The sequence below is a fragment of the Camelus bactrianus genome, chromosome 33, assembly GCF_048773025.1.
Source record: "Camelus bactrianus isolate YW-2024 breed Bactrian camel chromosome 33, ASM4877302v1, whole genome shotgun sequence".
In the NCBI taxonomy this organism is placed as follows: Eukaryota; Metazoa; Chordata; class Mammalia; order Artiodactyla; family Camelidae; genus Camelus; species Camelus bactrianus.
Genome location: NC_133571.1, coordinates 7,374,428 through 7,392,405, shown reverse-complemented (window position 1 = coordinate 7,392,405; position 17,978 = coordinate 7,374,428). Strand labels below are relative to the sequence as shown.

The 17,978-nt window shown below is 41.5% G+C and overlaps 1 protein-coding gene across 5 annotated transcripts in view; it reads right to left on the bottom strand.

Moving 5' to 3' along the window:
* Positions 1-16,112, bottom strand: part of FDX1 (ferredoxin 1) — an 87,953-nt gene extending 71,841 nt beyond the window's left edge. For 4 of the 5 annotated variants that reach the window (XR_012503777.1, XR_012503778.1, XM_074356924.1 and 1 more), the window contains exons 1-2: positions 15,715-16,112; positions 9,929-10,053 (exon numbers count right to left, since the gene is read on the bottom strand). Coding sequence is in view for 2 of the 5 variants with exons in the window: in XM_074356924.1 (XP_074213025.1) it covers positions 9,929-10,053; positions 15,715-15,911 (322 nt within the window). In the remaining 3 variants the exon portion in view is untranslated. The remainder of the gene's footprint in view (positions 1-9,928; positions 10,054-15,714) is intronic. The other variant, XR_012503776.1, reaches the window with a different exon arrangement.
* Between the last annotated feature and the right edge of the window lie 1,866 nt (positions 16,113-17,978).

The following is a 17,978-nucleotide window of genomic DNA, read 5'->3' as shown; positions in this document are numbered from 1 at the left end:
AATATGTACAGAAAATTAACTTTTGGTTCCTACATGCAAATTCCTCCTATACATTCTAGTCTCATATTTATTCTTTACATAAATGCACCACAACCACGATCCCTTGTTTTTTAACAGTTCCTTTCAAACTTTTTCTGCCACAGGTTGTCAACAGGTATGCTTTTCTTATTCTTTGTACTATGAAGAAACTCACATATAATAGAGACTTTCAGACTCAGAATAACATCAACTCAGCCTGTATAAGAGGGCTATCACTGAACCACAGAAGCATATGGTCATACTGTGGTACAAGTATCATTACAGAAAAAAGTCTGCAGCAAAGATTTACAAGATCCTATGGGGAGCACTTGCAAAAAGAAACAATCATGCAAAACTCCAAAATAAGAAGACAATCTGATCAATTTGGGGAGGTTGTTGTTTTGTTTTGTTTTGCATTGTTTTACGTTTAAACTGTATGGTCTATACAAAAGAGAAGAATTTTAGAACATAGTGAAGACATGTCTCTGGAAAAGTATTTAGGAGGAAAAAAGATTTTAAAAGAGTCTAAAACTGAAAAAGAAAGCTTTAAGAAAAAGTGACTCCTTTTCTGTTTTTTCCTCTCCTCTCATGATTTCATGATGGCTATTTCCTCCAACTTATTAGTTTCCTGGTCTTGTAGTTAGAGGAAGCCCCCAATTATAAAGCATCTATCTGACTTTGGTCCTTTTGATATACAAGTCTATGAATCCTAACACATGTGCAGGTCTGCATAACCACCACCACAATCAGGATACTGAACAGGTTCATCACTCAAAACAAATTTCCCTGTGCCTGCCCTGCCTCTGGAGTCACACCCTACAGTGCATGTGGGGTGTGTGTGTGGGCAGCAGGGTGGCCCAGGAGTTAAGGAGTTCTTGATCTGGTACCAGAAGGGAGAAGCTGCAATGCATTTTCCATAGAAATCAGGCTATAAATGGTGATTAAGTTTTGAAGAAATAGATTCTGTGGTAGAGCTGAAAATTTAGCCACCAAGTATTCCTTGGTGAAACAAATTCCAAATGACAAGTGGCTGACCAGAAAATGGATTTGGTGAACAAAACCTATCCCCAAAATGAGGAGTGTTTGCTGGTCTTTAGGCTTATCACATACACAGCGACACAACACAAGCAGGGGGAGGCAACTTAAAAAAAGGAAAAAGGACACAAAAGCAACAACAATACAGGACCTTTGATCCAAAACTGATAGCTAATCAAAATATGGGTACACTGATATAATAGCAGATTATATCTGCTAGTAGGAGATGGGGATTGAAAATGCAGAAGTTATATGACTTATGCTTATACACAGCCCCAAAGCAACACTGACCACTAACAGCTTTCAGTGTTTTTATAAGTGGTTGGTTATGAAAGAGTAAATGAATGGGGCAAATGTGTATACATGTATACATATGTGTATCTGTGTATATGTGCACATACACACAGGAATGCACTCTCAAAGATTTTAAAAATTGTTGAAATCTCTTAATTCAGGAGTTATTTTCTCAATGAGACAAAATGTAAAGTAGGAAGATGGGTTCCTATAGCTCATAAATCTATAAACATATTTTTGTTGTAACATATACTTAGGTAGGACAAACATTTGAAGTTAAAACTTTTGACATTATTATTACCTTTATTTGTAGTTATAAGATTATTTACCTGTCAAATAATCAAAAATATGCCAAACCTGAGCACAGATGACAACCTGACCGACCTGGGGAAACATTACAGCCACACTGATACTAGCCCCCAGTGCCAGCATTTCCCCCTTCATCCTTGCCTAGTTACACAATTGCATGAACTTACAGGTACGTACAGTTTAGTGCTGCCCTAATTTTGCTGGCATTCTGACTAATAATTCAGTGTTCTTTCTCCTAAATTAATAGTAATACAACTTATGACAGGTTTTTGGCTTTCTTTGTAGCATTGTCACATTTAACGTCTCTTCCAAAATTACTCAGTTTCAGATGTATTTTTCAGCATTAGCACTTAATGAATGCTTGGCTGAAACTGTTATAGGCTTTTAAAATGATATTAAATTATAACCACAGTTTAAAATACCTGCACTACAGTCAACAAATCACATAGACATCAGACGTCTCTAAACAGCACGGCTCACACGATACTGACAAAGGCTGACAGGTATTTGTTTACAATTGTGAAAGGTAATGAAACGAATATAAAATTTATAATTCACACAGCCTGCCACCTTGAAATTATGGGATTCTTGATAAGTTTTGGTTTTACTGTACTTCTGATTTTGCTAGATTAAGAACCTTAATCCTGTTAATCTGCAAGATTTCAAATTTGTATACTTTAAAATTACATTAAGAATAAGGAAGGCAAGGTTACTGGCTTATTTCAAGGTTGATGAAAAAAACTCTTCTGGACTGAGGTATTTTTTCATAAGCAAGACTAATACTAAGCTTTTGCACAAATGCTTAGAAAGTATTAATTAATTAATTTCCAGAGAAAGTAAGCCTTCTGCAGACTATTGCTCCTTTCTTGCCACATAATTTGAGAGTTTTCCATCAGGAAGAAACTGTTCCATGCGTGTGCACGCATGCACATGCGTGTAACTTATACTAAGATAATCTGTAGGTCTATAATGATGCTTACAAGACAGACTGCCTAACCCCTTTCCCAAACAAAACTCCAGACCACAGCTGTGTGGGAATATTATATATTAAAAATAAGAAACTACATACAAATATAAAAGGTAATTTTCTAGAGTAAAGCTTGATCCAGCAGAGTGAGATATTCATTGTATTAGTAGGGAGTCAATAAACATGACAGGAATAAATAGAGATTTTACAACCATTATCAGGATCACCCAACATAAGTAACTGCCCTCAGAACAACCACATGAAGAGAATAGGTAGTGTTTAGGGAAAAAAACAAAGTAAGCCTGAGATGTTAGGTAAACTGGATTAGAGAGGTGTAACTGCCCCCTAGCGACAGAATACTATAATACACCCTAAAGATCATCCAAATGATCCATATTAATTCTAAAAGCTGGAAATAGGAATGTTTATACATTTGTTGCCTCCAAAATTTAAAACTGTCCCTTTTTATTCATTTATCCATTCATTCCTTTACTTCACACACAATGAGGAATAAAACAAGAATGGTTTCATTCTTCATCACAAGGCCTTGGGAGAAAGATGCACAAGTAAACAAAGAAATCTACCATTAGTAAGACTGACGAACGCATTGAAAGGAACGAACAGGATGCTGTGACAGAGAGTAACAGGTTCAGGGCAATGACAGGAATCCTAGTTTGGGCTGGGTGGTCGGGAAAAGCCCTGCTAAGGAAGGAACGCACACCGAGACGACACGGATGACAAGCATCACGCGCAAGATTGTCAGGATGGAGCGAGGGAAGTGTCCCTGGCAGAAAAAAATGCAAAGTGTGTACAAAGTCTCAAAGCCAGAAACTCTGGATGAGTTCAGCTCTTGATAAAACGCCAGTGGGGCCAAAGTGCGAGAAAGAACAATGAACGATGGGGGGAGGGGAGGGGCAGATGGGGCCAGATAATGCAGAGCCTTTCAGGCTCGGTAAGGAATGCAGATTTTATTCCAAATGAAAGGGGAAGTTTATCCGTGGTTTTTAATCAAGAGTCACCCAGCTGCTGGGCTCAAGAGCAGCAGCAGAGCAGGGCAGGGCCAGGCACACAGTAGTGCGGCAGCCCCAGGTAGTGACTGCAGGACGGAGACACTAGGACACACCGGAGACACGCTAACCAACCGAGGCTGCTGATGGAACGAGGTAGAGAACAGGCAAGGAGGGAGAATAAAAGGCACTCTCCAGCTTCAGGCTTGGGCAGAGCTCAAGTTGAAACACCTTCTCATAGAAATAAATGCAAACGGGGGCAGGGCCGAGGCGTGGATCACATTCACGTGCCCAGCAGCCCGGCACAGCCAAGCGTCAGCCCCTGCGGACTGAAGACCACTCCTCAGCGCTGCGCCTCCAACCATGTCACCAGTCTTAGTTTTTAACACCTTTGCCCAAGAAACTTTTGTGAACTTAAAAATATTCCTCTTTTTTAAAACTGTATTTTCTAAGCGCTTGTGCCTGAACACTAGCCACTCCTGAATTAACAGCACCGAGGGTCGGGGTGGCTGTGTAACTCCCTGCAGAGGGCTATGTCATCTATAACCTGCACTCCAAAGTGACTGACCTGGGGCTGCATTTCAGCACTACACCATCACTTAAAAGTTTATTTGACGCTGTTGTGGGATATTAAGATGTAAATTTTTTCAGCAGCGTAGGAATCACAAGTTTCAATGCACACAAACAACATGGTTCACCTGCTCCTGTCAAAGATCAGGGAATATTAATCTATTTATCAGCTAAAGCAACTCCACTATATGGCGTTAGTGCAAACACAGTTCATAATTCACAACCGTCAGCTTTAAAACTAAGCGAATCTCCTCACATTTTAAAACTGTGCATAGCTTCACACAATTTCAAAAGTTGTACATAATAAACTTTGACATTTTTATATTGCCCTTATTTAATGTAATTCATGTTTGCATAAAATGTAACCACAATATAGGCTTTAAAAAGCACAGAAATGTTATTAGTGGTTATGCAGACTAGAATGGATGATTTTTATGTTACATGCTTTTTAAATTTTCCAAAATTTTCTATAATAAATGTGCTGATTTTTAATCAGATAACAATGCTACTTTCCATATTTATAGTTTTATCCTAATCTTTTTATTGTAGTAAAATATACATAATATAAAACCTACTACTTCAGCTATTTTTAAGTGTACAATTCAGTGGCATTAAGTACATTCATAATGTTGTGTAACCATCACCACTATCTATTTCCGGAAATTTATCATCCCAAACAGACACCGTGTACCCCTTAAACACTAACTCCCCATTCTTCCCTCCTTCCAATCCCTGGTAACTTCTTTTCTACTCTCCGTTTCTATGAATTTGCCTCTTCTAGGAACCTCACGTAACTGGAAGCAAACAGTGTCTGTCCTTTGGTGTATTTCACTTTCATAACATTTCCAGCATTCATCCACATCGCAGCACGTGTCAGAATTTCATTCCTCTTTATGGCTAAATAAAATTCCATTGTGTGTGTACACTCTATTGGGCTTTTCCATTCAACTACTGATAGACACTTGAGTTGTGTCTCCCTTCTGGCTACTATGGACAATGCTGCTGTGAACACGGGTACACAAGTATCTGCCCGAGTCCCTGCTTTCAGTTCTTTGGGTAAAAACCCAGGAGAGGAACTGCTGGATCACATGGCAAATCTACATTTAACTTCTGGAGGAACCGCCTTACTGGTGTCCACAGCAGCTGCACCATTTTACATTCCCAGCAGCAATGACCCAGGGCTCCAGTTTCTCCTCCTCCTTGCCAACATCTGTGATTTTCCATTTTTTTGGACAATAGCCATCCTAATGGGTGCAAAGTGGTATCACTGTGCAAATTATTTTTATACAATAAAACAGACTAATGCAAATACTTAAAGCGCTTCCTAGTGTCAGACACTGTTCTGAAGATGTAATTTAACTCCTATAAAAGCTCAGTGAGGTAAGTACTATTATTATCTTCATCTGAGGATAATGAAAGCACAGGGAAGGTCAGTAACTTACTCAAAGTCACAGGGTATTAAGGTTGTAAGTCACTATACAAAGTTAAAATATAGAGAAAAGCAACACAAAGATGAAAAACTCACAATCAGATCAAGAAGAAACAATCAAAATCAAACATCTAATATTTTTTCAATTCTTTCTAAAAAATTGAAAGGAACTAAAAGTAAATACACTGTGTTCTTCACTTATAGGTATCCACTTAAGTTATTACAAATCCATTGTGAACATGATTTTTGTAAGGGATGCATACTGCAACTTAAAAACGCATCACAGATAAACAATTCCTATTTGTTAGACATGCAGGTTGTCTCCTTCAATTTTTTTCTTAAATACATTTACAAATGGGTAATGCCTTCACATTGTTCAAAAATCAAAAAGGATGGAAAGTTTTATAACGGAGGTCTCCCTCCTGCCCACCTCCTACCAACAGGTAACCACTGATGGTTGTTTTTAAGATGCCTTCCAGATACTTTTTTCCTTTTTTTTTTTTTTTTAACACAGCCATACAGAACCGCATTGTACGACTCTATCAGTCCTCCATTGACGGGCATTGGCTTTTCAAACGTTTGATATTACCAGCATCTCTGCAGTGAAGAGCCTACTATACGTGTCTTTTCCTAAAACTGAGATTGAATCTGTGGAGAAAACTATAGAACCAGGTCAAGCAGATCACAGCCTCCATGCTGGCCTTCCCAGAACACCAAGATCAGCCTTCACAAGGGCAGGAACAACGTTCAGTATTTTTTTCATGTGTCGTCACTCAGAGTGGTGACAGAGTCCACTGCACTGATGCACAGAGGCCAAAGAACATCTCCACCTACTCTCCTCCAGTTCTCGCGACTTTTGCAATAGCTGACTTAACATCTTTGTCCAGTAAGTCTAACACCTGGGCCTCCCTGGAGACAGTTTCTATTGACTGCTTTTTTTTTTTCCTGAGTATGGGCCATACTTTCCTGTTTCTCTGGGTGTCTTGAATTTTTTTATTGCAAAGTGGACATTTTGAGTAATACAGTATGGCAACTCTGGAAATCAGGATCACCACCCTCTCCCCTGGGTTTGTCGTTACTGGCTTTTGGTTGCTGTTATTTCTCTAGTGACTTTCCCAGACTGATTCTCTTAAGTCTGTATTCCCTGCAGTGTGTGGCCACCAATGTCTCTGCTCAGTGAGCTTAGTGGTCAGTGAGATGAAAGGACAGAGGTTTCCTTCAGTACTCTGAACCATAAGTCTTCTACTGCTTGCAGAGGAACTCAGTGTGTGATTAGGCACACCTTCATGCTCAAGCAGTCTTGGCCTTCACCTGCATGAGACCTCAAAGTCAGACAGAGATGAGAGACCCGGCCCTGTCAGGTCTTTTCAGGGTACAAGCACAGTCCTACACGTGTGCATGGCCTTCAAGGTCCCGAAGTATTTCAAAGCACACTAGGGACACCTCGTTCCCCAGATCTTTGGCCAGGCTCTTGTTTGCCCCAAGCAGTGTCACAGCCTCAGGCAGCACAGTGTTAAACAACTGCAGGTAATTATTTCAGACACAAGTCCTGGGGGTAGAGCCTCCAGACAGAGCAACCTCTGAGGCGGATCCACTAACAACTCCCTGGAATGCAGCTTTTCTGGGAAGCTGCAAGACAAGTGATGACATTCTGGAGATGCGACTTCCCGAGGAACTCTAACCCAGTCTGTCCCTCCAGTGGCCACAAGGCTGCTGGTTTTCAAGGCTGCTGCTGAACTGGGGGGAGGAGGAGGAGAGTAGGCCAAGTTAAAATGCCACAAATCCTACTGTTCTTCCCAGCACGGCCATTGTGCTAAGCACTTCACTTCCAATACCCCGTTTAATCTTTAACAACCTTATGAGGTTAGAACTATTACTGTCCTATTTTATAGAAGAGAAAATTGAGGCATACAGAGGCAAAGTCACTGGCTCCAGGCCTCATAACCCTCAATGCTGGGTTATGAACCATAATTTGTCTGATTCCAGAGTCTATTCTCAACTACTGTGCAATGTATTACTTTTCATCTGTGAGAGAGTAACTCAGAGAAACGAAGCTTAGTTAAAAGTGTTGCTTTATGAATATGAACTCATGAGGGAGATCAATTACATATAAATTTTACAGAATACACATTATATATAAATTATCAATGGGTTCTTTTCCCTAGTCATTCTTAACACAGCATGGATCTGAATCACATGGAGCTTCTTAAAAGGATACCTGCACAACTTCCCTCACTCCCTGAACCATCAAGGACGTAACACAGATGTCTGAATTTTTAAAAGTATCTTCATTTTAAAATTCTTCAGAGATTCTGAAACTCTCTGGGTTATCACTCAGGTGAGCACTACGTTAGACTAAAAAAACTCTTAAACTAAAACTGTATTGACTATTTCATCACCTAATTTCTGTAACAAGCGTCCACAAAGGAAAGACGCTTCTTAGAGAATATAGCATAAAGGAAAAAGCAGAGGCTGAGGAGTGAGACTTAGGTTTTAATGTTAACCTTCTCATTTGCTATATGTATGACCAAAGGAACATTAACTTCTCCGACCTTAGTTTCTTCATCTATAAAATAGAAGTTAAAAGAAAAAAAATCTACCTCTTAGAGTTGTTACAGTAACAGGTAACATATGCTGGGATGAAGCCTGCACTCAGATGGCAGCTGTGTTAGTTATCCCTGAAACTGACATTAGATTCAGAAATTCAGCAAATATTACTGAGCGCCAGCTCTGGACAAAGTCTGCTCTGTGAGGTTACCTGAGTGATAAGAGCCTTCCAAAATCTCACAATCTAACAGAGGAGAGGGATTTTCTCTTTAAAAAGGAAAACTGAGATGAGCATTAACATAGAGAAGAATATTTATTATATCATAGGAAAACGGAGGAGGAGACATAGTTCTGACCTCAAACAGTCCTTCAAAGTGCACCGTGAACCGCGCCTTGGAAGAAGCACAGACAGCTACGCTCCGTGGACCTCACTGCAGACCAGTGGTTCTCAGACTCCAACGGGCATCGAAATAGCATGGAGGCTTGTTAAAACACACATTTCTGGGCCCTACTCCAGACTTCCGGATTCAGTAGGTCTGGAACGGGGCCTGAGAGTGTGCATTTCCCAAGTGACACTGATGGAACCATCTTTGAGAATCACCATTCTAGACAGAGAGAGTGCTTGAGCAAAACTGGCAACTGATATACAAAGTACCTCTGGGCTCTAAGATAGGCTTTGTGTGAGTGATTAAGGAATATGGTGAGAAGCCTAGAAGAGAAAACTTCCTAAACAAAACACTTCCTTCTCTAGTAAGAGGTAGACTAACTACCCTGGTACGAAGGTGAGATGACATTTAAGACTACTTATGGTGATGGCTGCTAACCATGGTGCTAACCGTGGTGATTACCACGGTGATCACTTTGCAATATACAGAAATATCAAACCATTATGTTGTACACCTGAAACTAATACAGTATGTCAACTATAACTTAATAAAAATGAAATAAAAGTAGTAAGCAAAATAAAATTCCCTTAAAACAAAAAAACGCATATGCAAAAACTGAAAAAAAAAAAAAACAACACCAACCAGTCAAACTCAAACTGAGGAACATTTTACAGAATAACTTATCAGCACTTTTCAAAAGTATCGAAGCCATGAAAAACTGGACTGAGGAAATGTCACAGACTGAAGGAGACTAAGAAGATATGGTAACTATCTGCAATGCGGGATCCTGGATTGAATCCCAAAACAGAGACACGAGCAGGAAAGCTAGAAAAATTCTATAAATCTGTAGTTTTTAAGTCGTTGAATCAATGTTAATTTCTGGGTTTTAATTATTGTACTATAGTTATAAAAACTGTTACAAGTAGGGGAAACTGAGTGAAGATTTTCAGGAACTCTCTACAGTATTTTAGTAACTTTTCTGTAAGTCTAAGATTATTTCAAAATAAAAATTTTTTTAAAAAAAGGCTTAAGTTAAAACTATTTAACTACTCCACTGTGATAAGACATTTATTATCACTAACCTGTTATCTTTCAACTCCACCTGCTACTCCCAGCTTTGCAACACAAACATAATCAATAAAGTAATGAGGCAAGGGAATTTTGGGCACACAGCTAATTAAATGTTCCAAGGATAGAAACATAGTATCACTCTTACTCTCTGTAAGTGAGACTATAACACTAACACATCCTAATTTTAATATTTTACTTAGCAAGCTATATGGGTTAAAATTCTTCAAAAAAAAAAGTTGAAACGTATTTATTTGATAGTTCCACTTATAAGTTTTAAGGAATGTTCCAAACTCACCAAAACCATCAATATCCAGATTATTTTCAACCACAACATCCAGTAGAGAGTCACCAACTTTTCCTTTGGTTGTTAATGTTTCACCGTCGCGGTTTATAAAGTGGACTGTTACTTTATCTTCTGAGCTGGAAAAGGAAGCAGTCCTTTATTATTTTCAGTAATTTCAAAACGTACTTTAATTGTTTTAAGAACTGGTAGAGTCACCAGTAATCCCGCTCCTGGGCATATATCCAGAAGGAACCCTACTTCAAAAAGACACCTGCACACCAATGTTCATAGCAGCACTATTTACAATAGCCAAGACATGGAAACAGCCTAAACGTCCATCGACAGATGACTGGATACAGACGATGTGGTATATTTACACAATGGAATACTGCCATTAAAAAATGACAACATAAAAAAAAAAAAAAAAGACAACACCATTTGCAGCAACATGGATATCCCTGGAGAATGTCATTCTAAGTGAAGTAAGCCAGAAAGAAAAAGAAAAATACCATATGAGATCTCTCAGATGTAGAATCTAAAAAAAAAAAAAGAACATAAATACAAAATAGAAACAGACTCATAGACATAGAATACAAACTTGTGGTTGCTGGTCGGGGAAGGGAGTGGGGAGGGACAGACTGGGAGTTCGAAATTTGTAGATACTGACAGGCATATGCAGAATAGATAAACAAGATTATACTGTATAGCACAGGGAAATATATACAAGATCTGGTGGTAGCTCACAGTGAAAAAGAATGCGACAATGAATATATGTATGTTCATGTATAACTGAAAAGTTGTGCTCTACACTGGAAATTGACACAACATTGTAAACTGACTATAATTCAATAAAAAAAAAAATTAAATTAAAAAAAGAACCGGTAAAGTCAGAGAACTATGTTGTGTGTGTGTCTATGCACACAAATATCCTCTTCCATAGTGTTTTCCTTTCTTTCCAAAATTTACTGGAGAAGGAGACACCACAAATCAGAGGCCTATCTATCTGCACACCTATCAGGAGGGGAGCTCTGGCACCTCAGAGGAAATAGTAAGTACGTCCCATCAAGGCCACCTGTGGTATGTGCTGCCCCAGTGGTCACCATCAGGTCGCGGTTATATGAACATGTTTAGCAATCATTAACACTCATCCCTATCAAGGTCACCTGTGGTGCATCTCTATGAATGTGTCCCTAAAAGACTAGACCCCGGTTGTGGAGAACTTTAAAAAGAAATCATTCTGCTACACTGATAAGGCACCTGTTATGCAAGTGTCTGATGAGTATGGTCACTGAGAGGCAGCAGTCTGATGGTTTTCTGAGTATTTGAACATCTTATCTTGGTCCATGCTGTGTACTCAAAAACAAAGGGACTACAAAAGGGTTTTTTTTGTTGCTGTTGTTTGAATCTGTGGGAAGATAAATATAATGCCTCCTTACGTGTTTCATTACAGGGAACCTATCAGTTAGTTACTAGTTATCAGTCAGCTGACTAGCTTAAATTTCCCACCCTTCTCACAAACATCAGTCCAAACTCTGGCAAAAGAAATCATATTTTCAACTAGATTCCTTATCCTCCACTACTGATCATTTTCATGTTTACCTCACAATTGAAAAGATATACTTCAGCCTAAAAGAATTATTTGCAATTGTCACTACTGCCAATAGATGGTAATCAAAGAAAACTATGCTTCATGTATGTAAAACCTGAAATTACGTAATTTCAGAGCCATAAATATCTTGCAAATTATCAAGTCCAATCATCTCATTTCACAAACATGGCAGCTGAAGCCCCTATCAGATAATGTTCTCCCTGATAATTCAATGCTGAAAAAAGGGATTCTATTAATTAAAAATTTTGATCAGAAGTGTGTGTGTGTGTGAGAAAGATGGGGGGGTGGAGAGAATGTCCCTCAAAACAGCCTGTGCTCTCCAACTATTTTTCACAGCAAAAAATGCTTTTAAAGCAAGTATTCCCAAACATTACTCATGATTTTCAAAGAGGCAACTAACATTTTTGCAGGGAAGAACAGCTAGAAATGAAGATACTCTGGAGACGGGGAGACCATGTTGGAGGTTGTTAAAAGGGCATAAACTAAGCAAGGATGTAGGAGACACTGATTCAAGAGACATGCAGGAGGCAGAATTTAAAAGTTTTGGTGACCAGCTCTACAAGGTGGAAGAAATAACGTAGAAATTTCCAGCTCGGGCAATTAGAGAGTACAGTTTAACCCAGGGTTAGTGAAGGAGGAGAAGGAGCTTTGGGGAAGACTGGAAATGAGTTCAAGTTTAGACCTGTTTAATTTAATGATAAAAAACAAGTGCAAATGTCCAGAGGCCAGATGGAAATACAGGTCTGAGCGCCGCAGAAATCTAGAGATTTGACATCAAAAAACGTCTGGTAGCTAACGCTACAAGTACAACAGGAGGAAGGAACCCCGTGGCTAGACACACCACTGAAGGCCGGAGGTGTGGGGGCTGTTACTCTTCTGGAACACTCGACAGCTAGGCTCTGGCAAAGGAATTCCAACCCTTACATTAGACTCCTCTTCTGTTAAATCAGGGTAACATGTATCTATAGTTCTGACAACCTACGCAAAACTCCTAACACAGAGTAGGGCTCAACAAATAACTTATTTAAAGCCCCAGTCCTTTTGTTACTAAGGAGCCTGAGCGGCTGCTACACATTACAGGTGCACAGCCCCAGAAAAAACTGCAGACTAAGAGCAGTAACAGGTTTACAGAAGAGGAAACGGAAATGAGAGAGAAAAAGTAATTTTGCAGCTGAGAAAGTACGGAATATACGACTTAAGAGTCAGAAGATGTTGGGGGGTATAGCTCAGTGGTGGAGCACATGCTAGCATGCATGAGGTCCTGGGTTCAATCCCCAGTACCTCCATTAAAAAATCTAATCACCTCCCCCCTACCAAAAAAACTTTAAAAAAAAAAAAAAAAGAGAAGATTTAGATTCTAGCCCTGGTTCTGACACATGCAAATGTTAAATGACCCCAGGTACACATATGGGTACAATGGGGAAAACAGTGACCTGACCAAGCTGCTGAGAGAATTAAAGGAGAGAAAGTTTGCAGAAACCTTTTGTTCCCTAAAGCATTATACACATGTACTTTACCCAGGTAACTCAATCCATTCACTATTAACAACTGGTGTTGGTAAAAGAAAAAAAGTTTTTTAAAAAGAAGAGAAAAAAATTTTTAATTGGTGTTGTTGAGTTTTGTAGATTTTTCTTCCCCAGTTCTAAGAACTGACAAAAAGCTTTTAGCTGCTCCCAAGAAGGACAGGATTTCATGCACTGGGAAATAAATATGATCCTTCCAAATCCTCTATCACCTTCAATCAATCAGCCAGCACCACAACTATTTTCTTCAGTTGTTACCCACTATGCACTGTCTTGTATTCTGCTCAGCCCCAGCAGCTCTTTTGACAAAGCTGTCAGGGGCTGCCCTGGTAAAGCTCTTAACAGACTTCTAATGGCGAGAGGAGTGATAGCTGCTGGTGCCCACCCTCTCACTGTGTGGGGTGGCCCTGGGCAACTGGTCCAAGAAAAGGGCCCCGTCTTGGCTACCCACTTCCACAGACACCTTAACTCTCACACATGACCCTACAGGCTAAAGAATTATCAACTATTACACTGTTTAGAAGACAAAAACCACATGACTTCTAGTTCTAGAGTTGTCTGCTACTTAATATAAAATTCCTCTTCTCATTTATCTACCCCACCTAGGATTGTCTTCAGAGTCAAGAAATAATGTATGTGAAAGTCCTTTGCCACCTAAATCACTACCAAATATAAAGCACTGTCAGGGTATTTTGGAGTCAAAGGAGTTTTTCGACTCTCAATTACTGAAAGCTTATCTAAACAAACTTCAAAGTCAGAACTACAGCTTCCAGACGGCTCTGTCTGACTTTACTGAACTTTACACAATAACTGAGATGTTCTGTGGCTGTGATGTCCCAGACAGCAGCCACTAGCCACATAAGGGGATCCTGTACTTGAAATGTGGCCCATGGGACTGGGAAACCGATGCTTTAATTTTACTTAACTTTAATTATCTTAAACTTAAACGGCTACCTGTGGTCAGTGGTGACCATACTGGACAGCATTAAGTCTCAGATTAATAAGAGCTGGAAAATCTCGTTGTAGCTCCAAAGTCTGTGACAGGAAGCACAGGCCATCAACAGAAACTGTACCCATGACAAGGAGAGCAGGTTTATGAGGGAACAGATGTGCTGCCCTTTAAGACAACTTGCTATATTACATCAAACACTAAATTTGGGGCAGATAATTCCCATTTACAAGAGCTTTCATGTTCCTTTAAATAGCAGTTGCACAAAGATTCTCAGTATCTATCCCAATTTATACCCAATTTTTCAAGAAAGCATCCAGTGAAGAAAACAAGGCATCCAAGTAGAGGGAGGTCAAAGACAGGAAAAGCGTAGAGAAAACGGGAGTAAAATAAACCCGGCTTGCATTCCCCACTATCTCCCTCACAGTTCATGCAACAAAAATTTATTGAGCACCTACTCCATTTATGGGATTAAGGGGGAGAAGATGAGCATTCCTATTCTCAGAAACCTCATCAAGAAGAAACCAGGTAAGAGGAGAGAGTATTGCTCAAGTGGTGGAGTGTATGCTCAGGTCCTGAGTTCAATCCCCAGTATCGCCTCTAAAATTAAATAAACATAATTACCCCCCCATCTCCCTCTCCCCCAAAAAGAAATCAAATAAGAAAATAAATCCAACACTCTCTCCCTGCAGTTCCTGCTACACGACAGCAAGAGGTCAGAGAACAGTAAGGCTCCACCGCGCTGCCGTGCTCTTAAATTATGAGTCAACTATATCTCTATTATATCTAAGGGGATTATGTCTTTGAAAAACAAACATGCTCAAGAATATAAAACTGCAACAGATTTCGGGGAAATTTTTTCACACCTCTTTCAACATTTATTGCAAAACACTCCACACCGCGGGCCTAGGAAGCTGCTGATGCTAACAGGTGGCATCTGAGCCCTCGCTATCAGCCACTCACAAGACTACCTGCAGTACCTGTTTTTTCTTATTTGTTTTTCAAATAACCCTGTGAGACTGACACGATTGCTATCCTTCACTTACAAACATGGCAAATTGGACAATAAGTGGCAAAGCCCAGCTCAAAAGCTTGCCTTGCCAGTCCGACGCCAAGCAGAAGAGAGCACGCTGGGAAGTTCGGGGGACAGAGCGGGTGGATTCTAAATGGACAAAGTGCGGGGAGAAGAAAGTATAGCCCAGTGGTAAGTGCATGCTCAGCATGCACAAGGTCCTGGGTTCCATTCCCAGTACCTCTGTTTAAAAAATAAATCAGTAAACCTAAGTGGACAAAGACCTGGGGACAGAACGTCCTAACAGAGCAGGAGGAAGGCCCGATATGAAACTGCCGGCAGGGACATGAACCGGGCGCATCTTACGAAGGTCACCCCGGGTTTCGGGCAGAGCAAAGGTTAGACCCGCGCCAAATCACGCGGAGAAGCAGCGGCAGCGGAGCGCCCGGCTTTCCCGAGGGCACAGGACGCGCTGGGACGGGAGAGCGGGGGTCCCGGTGCCCGTTCCCCGACAGGCGTCGGTGGGTCTGAAAGGCAACTTCGTCGCGTTACGGAGGGGGACAGCGACCGCTCCAAGCGCCCAGCGGGGTCCACGGCGAAGGCGGGGCGTGAGGCGGGCAGTGCCAAGCCAGAGCCGCCCGCACGAGAGCGCGCGCTGAGGGACCCCGGCCGCCCCACCGAGGGGCCCACCCGCCCACGCCTTACCTGCTCCGAGCGCGCGCCGACACGCTCAGGGTCCGCGTCGCCGCCGCGCCGCTGCCCAGGCCCGGCTCGGCGCCCCGGCCCGGCACCCGGCTCTCCCGGAGGCCGCCGGCTGCCGCGCGGGGCCCGGCGAGGAGCACCCACCGGCCGGCCGCGTCGCCGAGGGCGGCGGAGGCGGCGCGCAGGAGCCGGGCGGCCATAGCCTGTCGGGTAAGTAACTACGGGAGGCGACGCAGGCCGCTGCGAGAGGGAGGCTCGGCGAGGGCGGGCCGGCGGACGCTGCACGGGAGCCTGACGCCTGGGAACGCGGCAAGGGGCGCGTGAAGGGATCCCGGCGAGGGCCTGCTCCGAGCGCCGCTGAGAGCCCGCTCGCTTTCCGGGTGACCTATAAACCCGGAGCGCCCGGCGTGTGGCCCCGCCCCGCCCCGACCCGCCCCGACCCGCCCACTCCCCGCCGGCTCCCCGCCTTGGGGGCGGGGCTTTCTAGGGGCGGGGCTCTGCGCTTCGTTTTAACTACTGACCAGGTCTTGTGTTAACCTTGGTGCTTTGTTTGCGTCTGGGATTGCCATGCAGGAATAATAAATCTTAAGATAGCTGAAAACAAATAAATAAATATATAAAAGAGAGCTGAACGTCTGACGGGAAGACACAGTGAAACCACTTACTTTTGTTCTGCACTTCCCTCCTCCTCCTGCCCATTAGGAAAAAGAAAAAAAAAAACTACGTAGGTGATTGTCATCTTTGATGAAAGGGAATTCTAGCCATTGTCAAACAAGGACAGTAGGAAACTTAAGAAATTTCAGAATGCCAATATACAGAAGAATAACTGTGACTATAAAGTTATAAATGATCACAGTAATGAATAAACAAGGGATCCTAGAAAAAGCAGGAATGATTCTAGTCTTTGCATGGCAAATAAATGCTCGTTGAGTGAGTACCTGAAATCCGTAAGCCTGAACTTTGATGAACCAAGATTTTTCTTAAAGACTTTTACAAAATCAGAAAGATGAATTTAAAAGTACACTTTATCGTGGTTAATATGTTGTGGTGGGAAAAGCGTGGGCTTTGAGGTCATAAACAGCGATGCTAAAATCCAAGGTCTACCACTTTTGAGCTCTGAGGCCTTGGATAAATTACTCTCGTAGAGGCTCAGAATTTCCGTAACACTTCTACAGGGATAAAATGTTCCATCCTTCAGGGCCATCCTGAGGGTTAGACAAAGTATAGTGCGTCACAAAGAACCGTAACTCTTCTTGGGCCTTCCTGCCTAAGGTTATTCTTTAAAGGCTAAAGTTAAGTGGCTGATTGCAATATGCTAACATGATAAAAGCTACTTTAAAGAATATTCAGAACAATAGAGACCTGAGTCAACTCCCTCAGGGCAGTGTATGGTAGGTATTGAACCTAAGGGTAGACAGATGGTAGTCATTTGGCTCTGAAATTGCCTCAATCTTCCCATAAAGAGAAAAGTGTTCAAGTTGGAAAGGTCACAACAAACCCTGCAAGTAATCTGAAAGAGGAGGTTGTAAAAGAACAGTTAATTTAAAAGAAAAAAAAAATCAAATCTCCAAAGTCAGATGAATAACTTGTAGGAAGAGGTGGGGGCAGAGGGTGGGGGAAGGGGGGTGGACCTGCAGATGATTGCTCTCCTCTTGGCCCTCCTAGTGCAAATCTAGCTTCAGCTCTGTTCTGGCACTTACAGCTTTCCGACTCGTGGGGTGGTTGTATACACAGTTCACCTTAGTAGCCCCCACACTGCCAGGGACAGGGCCTTGAGCATATCAGGGTTTCAGTAAGTGTGAATAAATGAATACTCTCATGTAATTTCCATTAGTCATCATCAGAATTCATGAAGATTAAAGATGGGGGGAAAATGTTCTCCAGATTTTCAAAGGCCAGTTAGGGTAGATTCCAAAAATTACAGATATCAGTATTCAGCAGTATTCCAGAAGGAATTTATAAACATATAATTTATGAACACGGGTAAAAAAGCAATATGAAGTAACTGTGACAAGCTTTTGCTTAAGTATTCTTCTGTCTTATAAAACTCCCACTCTTCCATCTTACACTTCTGTCAAAATCCACCTGTATTCTGAAATCCATCTCAAATTCTATCTTTCCCATGACGTCATGCCTACTCCTCCCTCTGTGGAATGCCTAAGACCTTTGTTTATTCTTGTAAAACATTCGGTACCCATCGTTTCGAATAGGATAATGTTCATGAAAGTACTTTGTAAACTGTAAAGTGTTGTAAAAATTCAGATTCA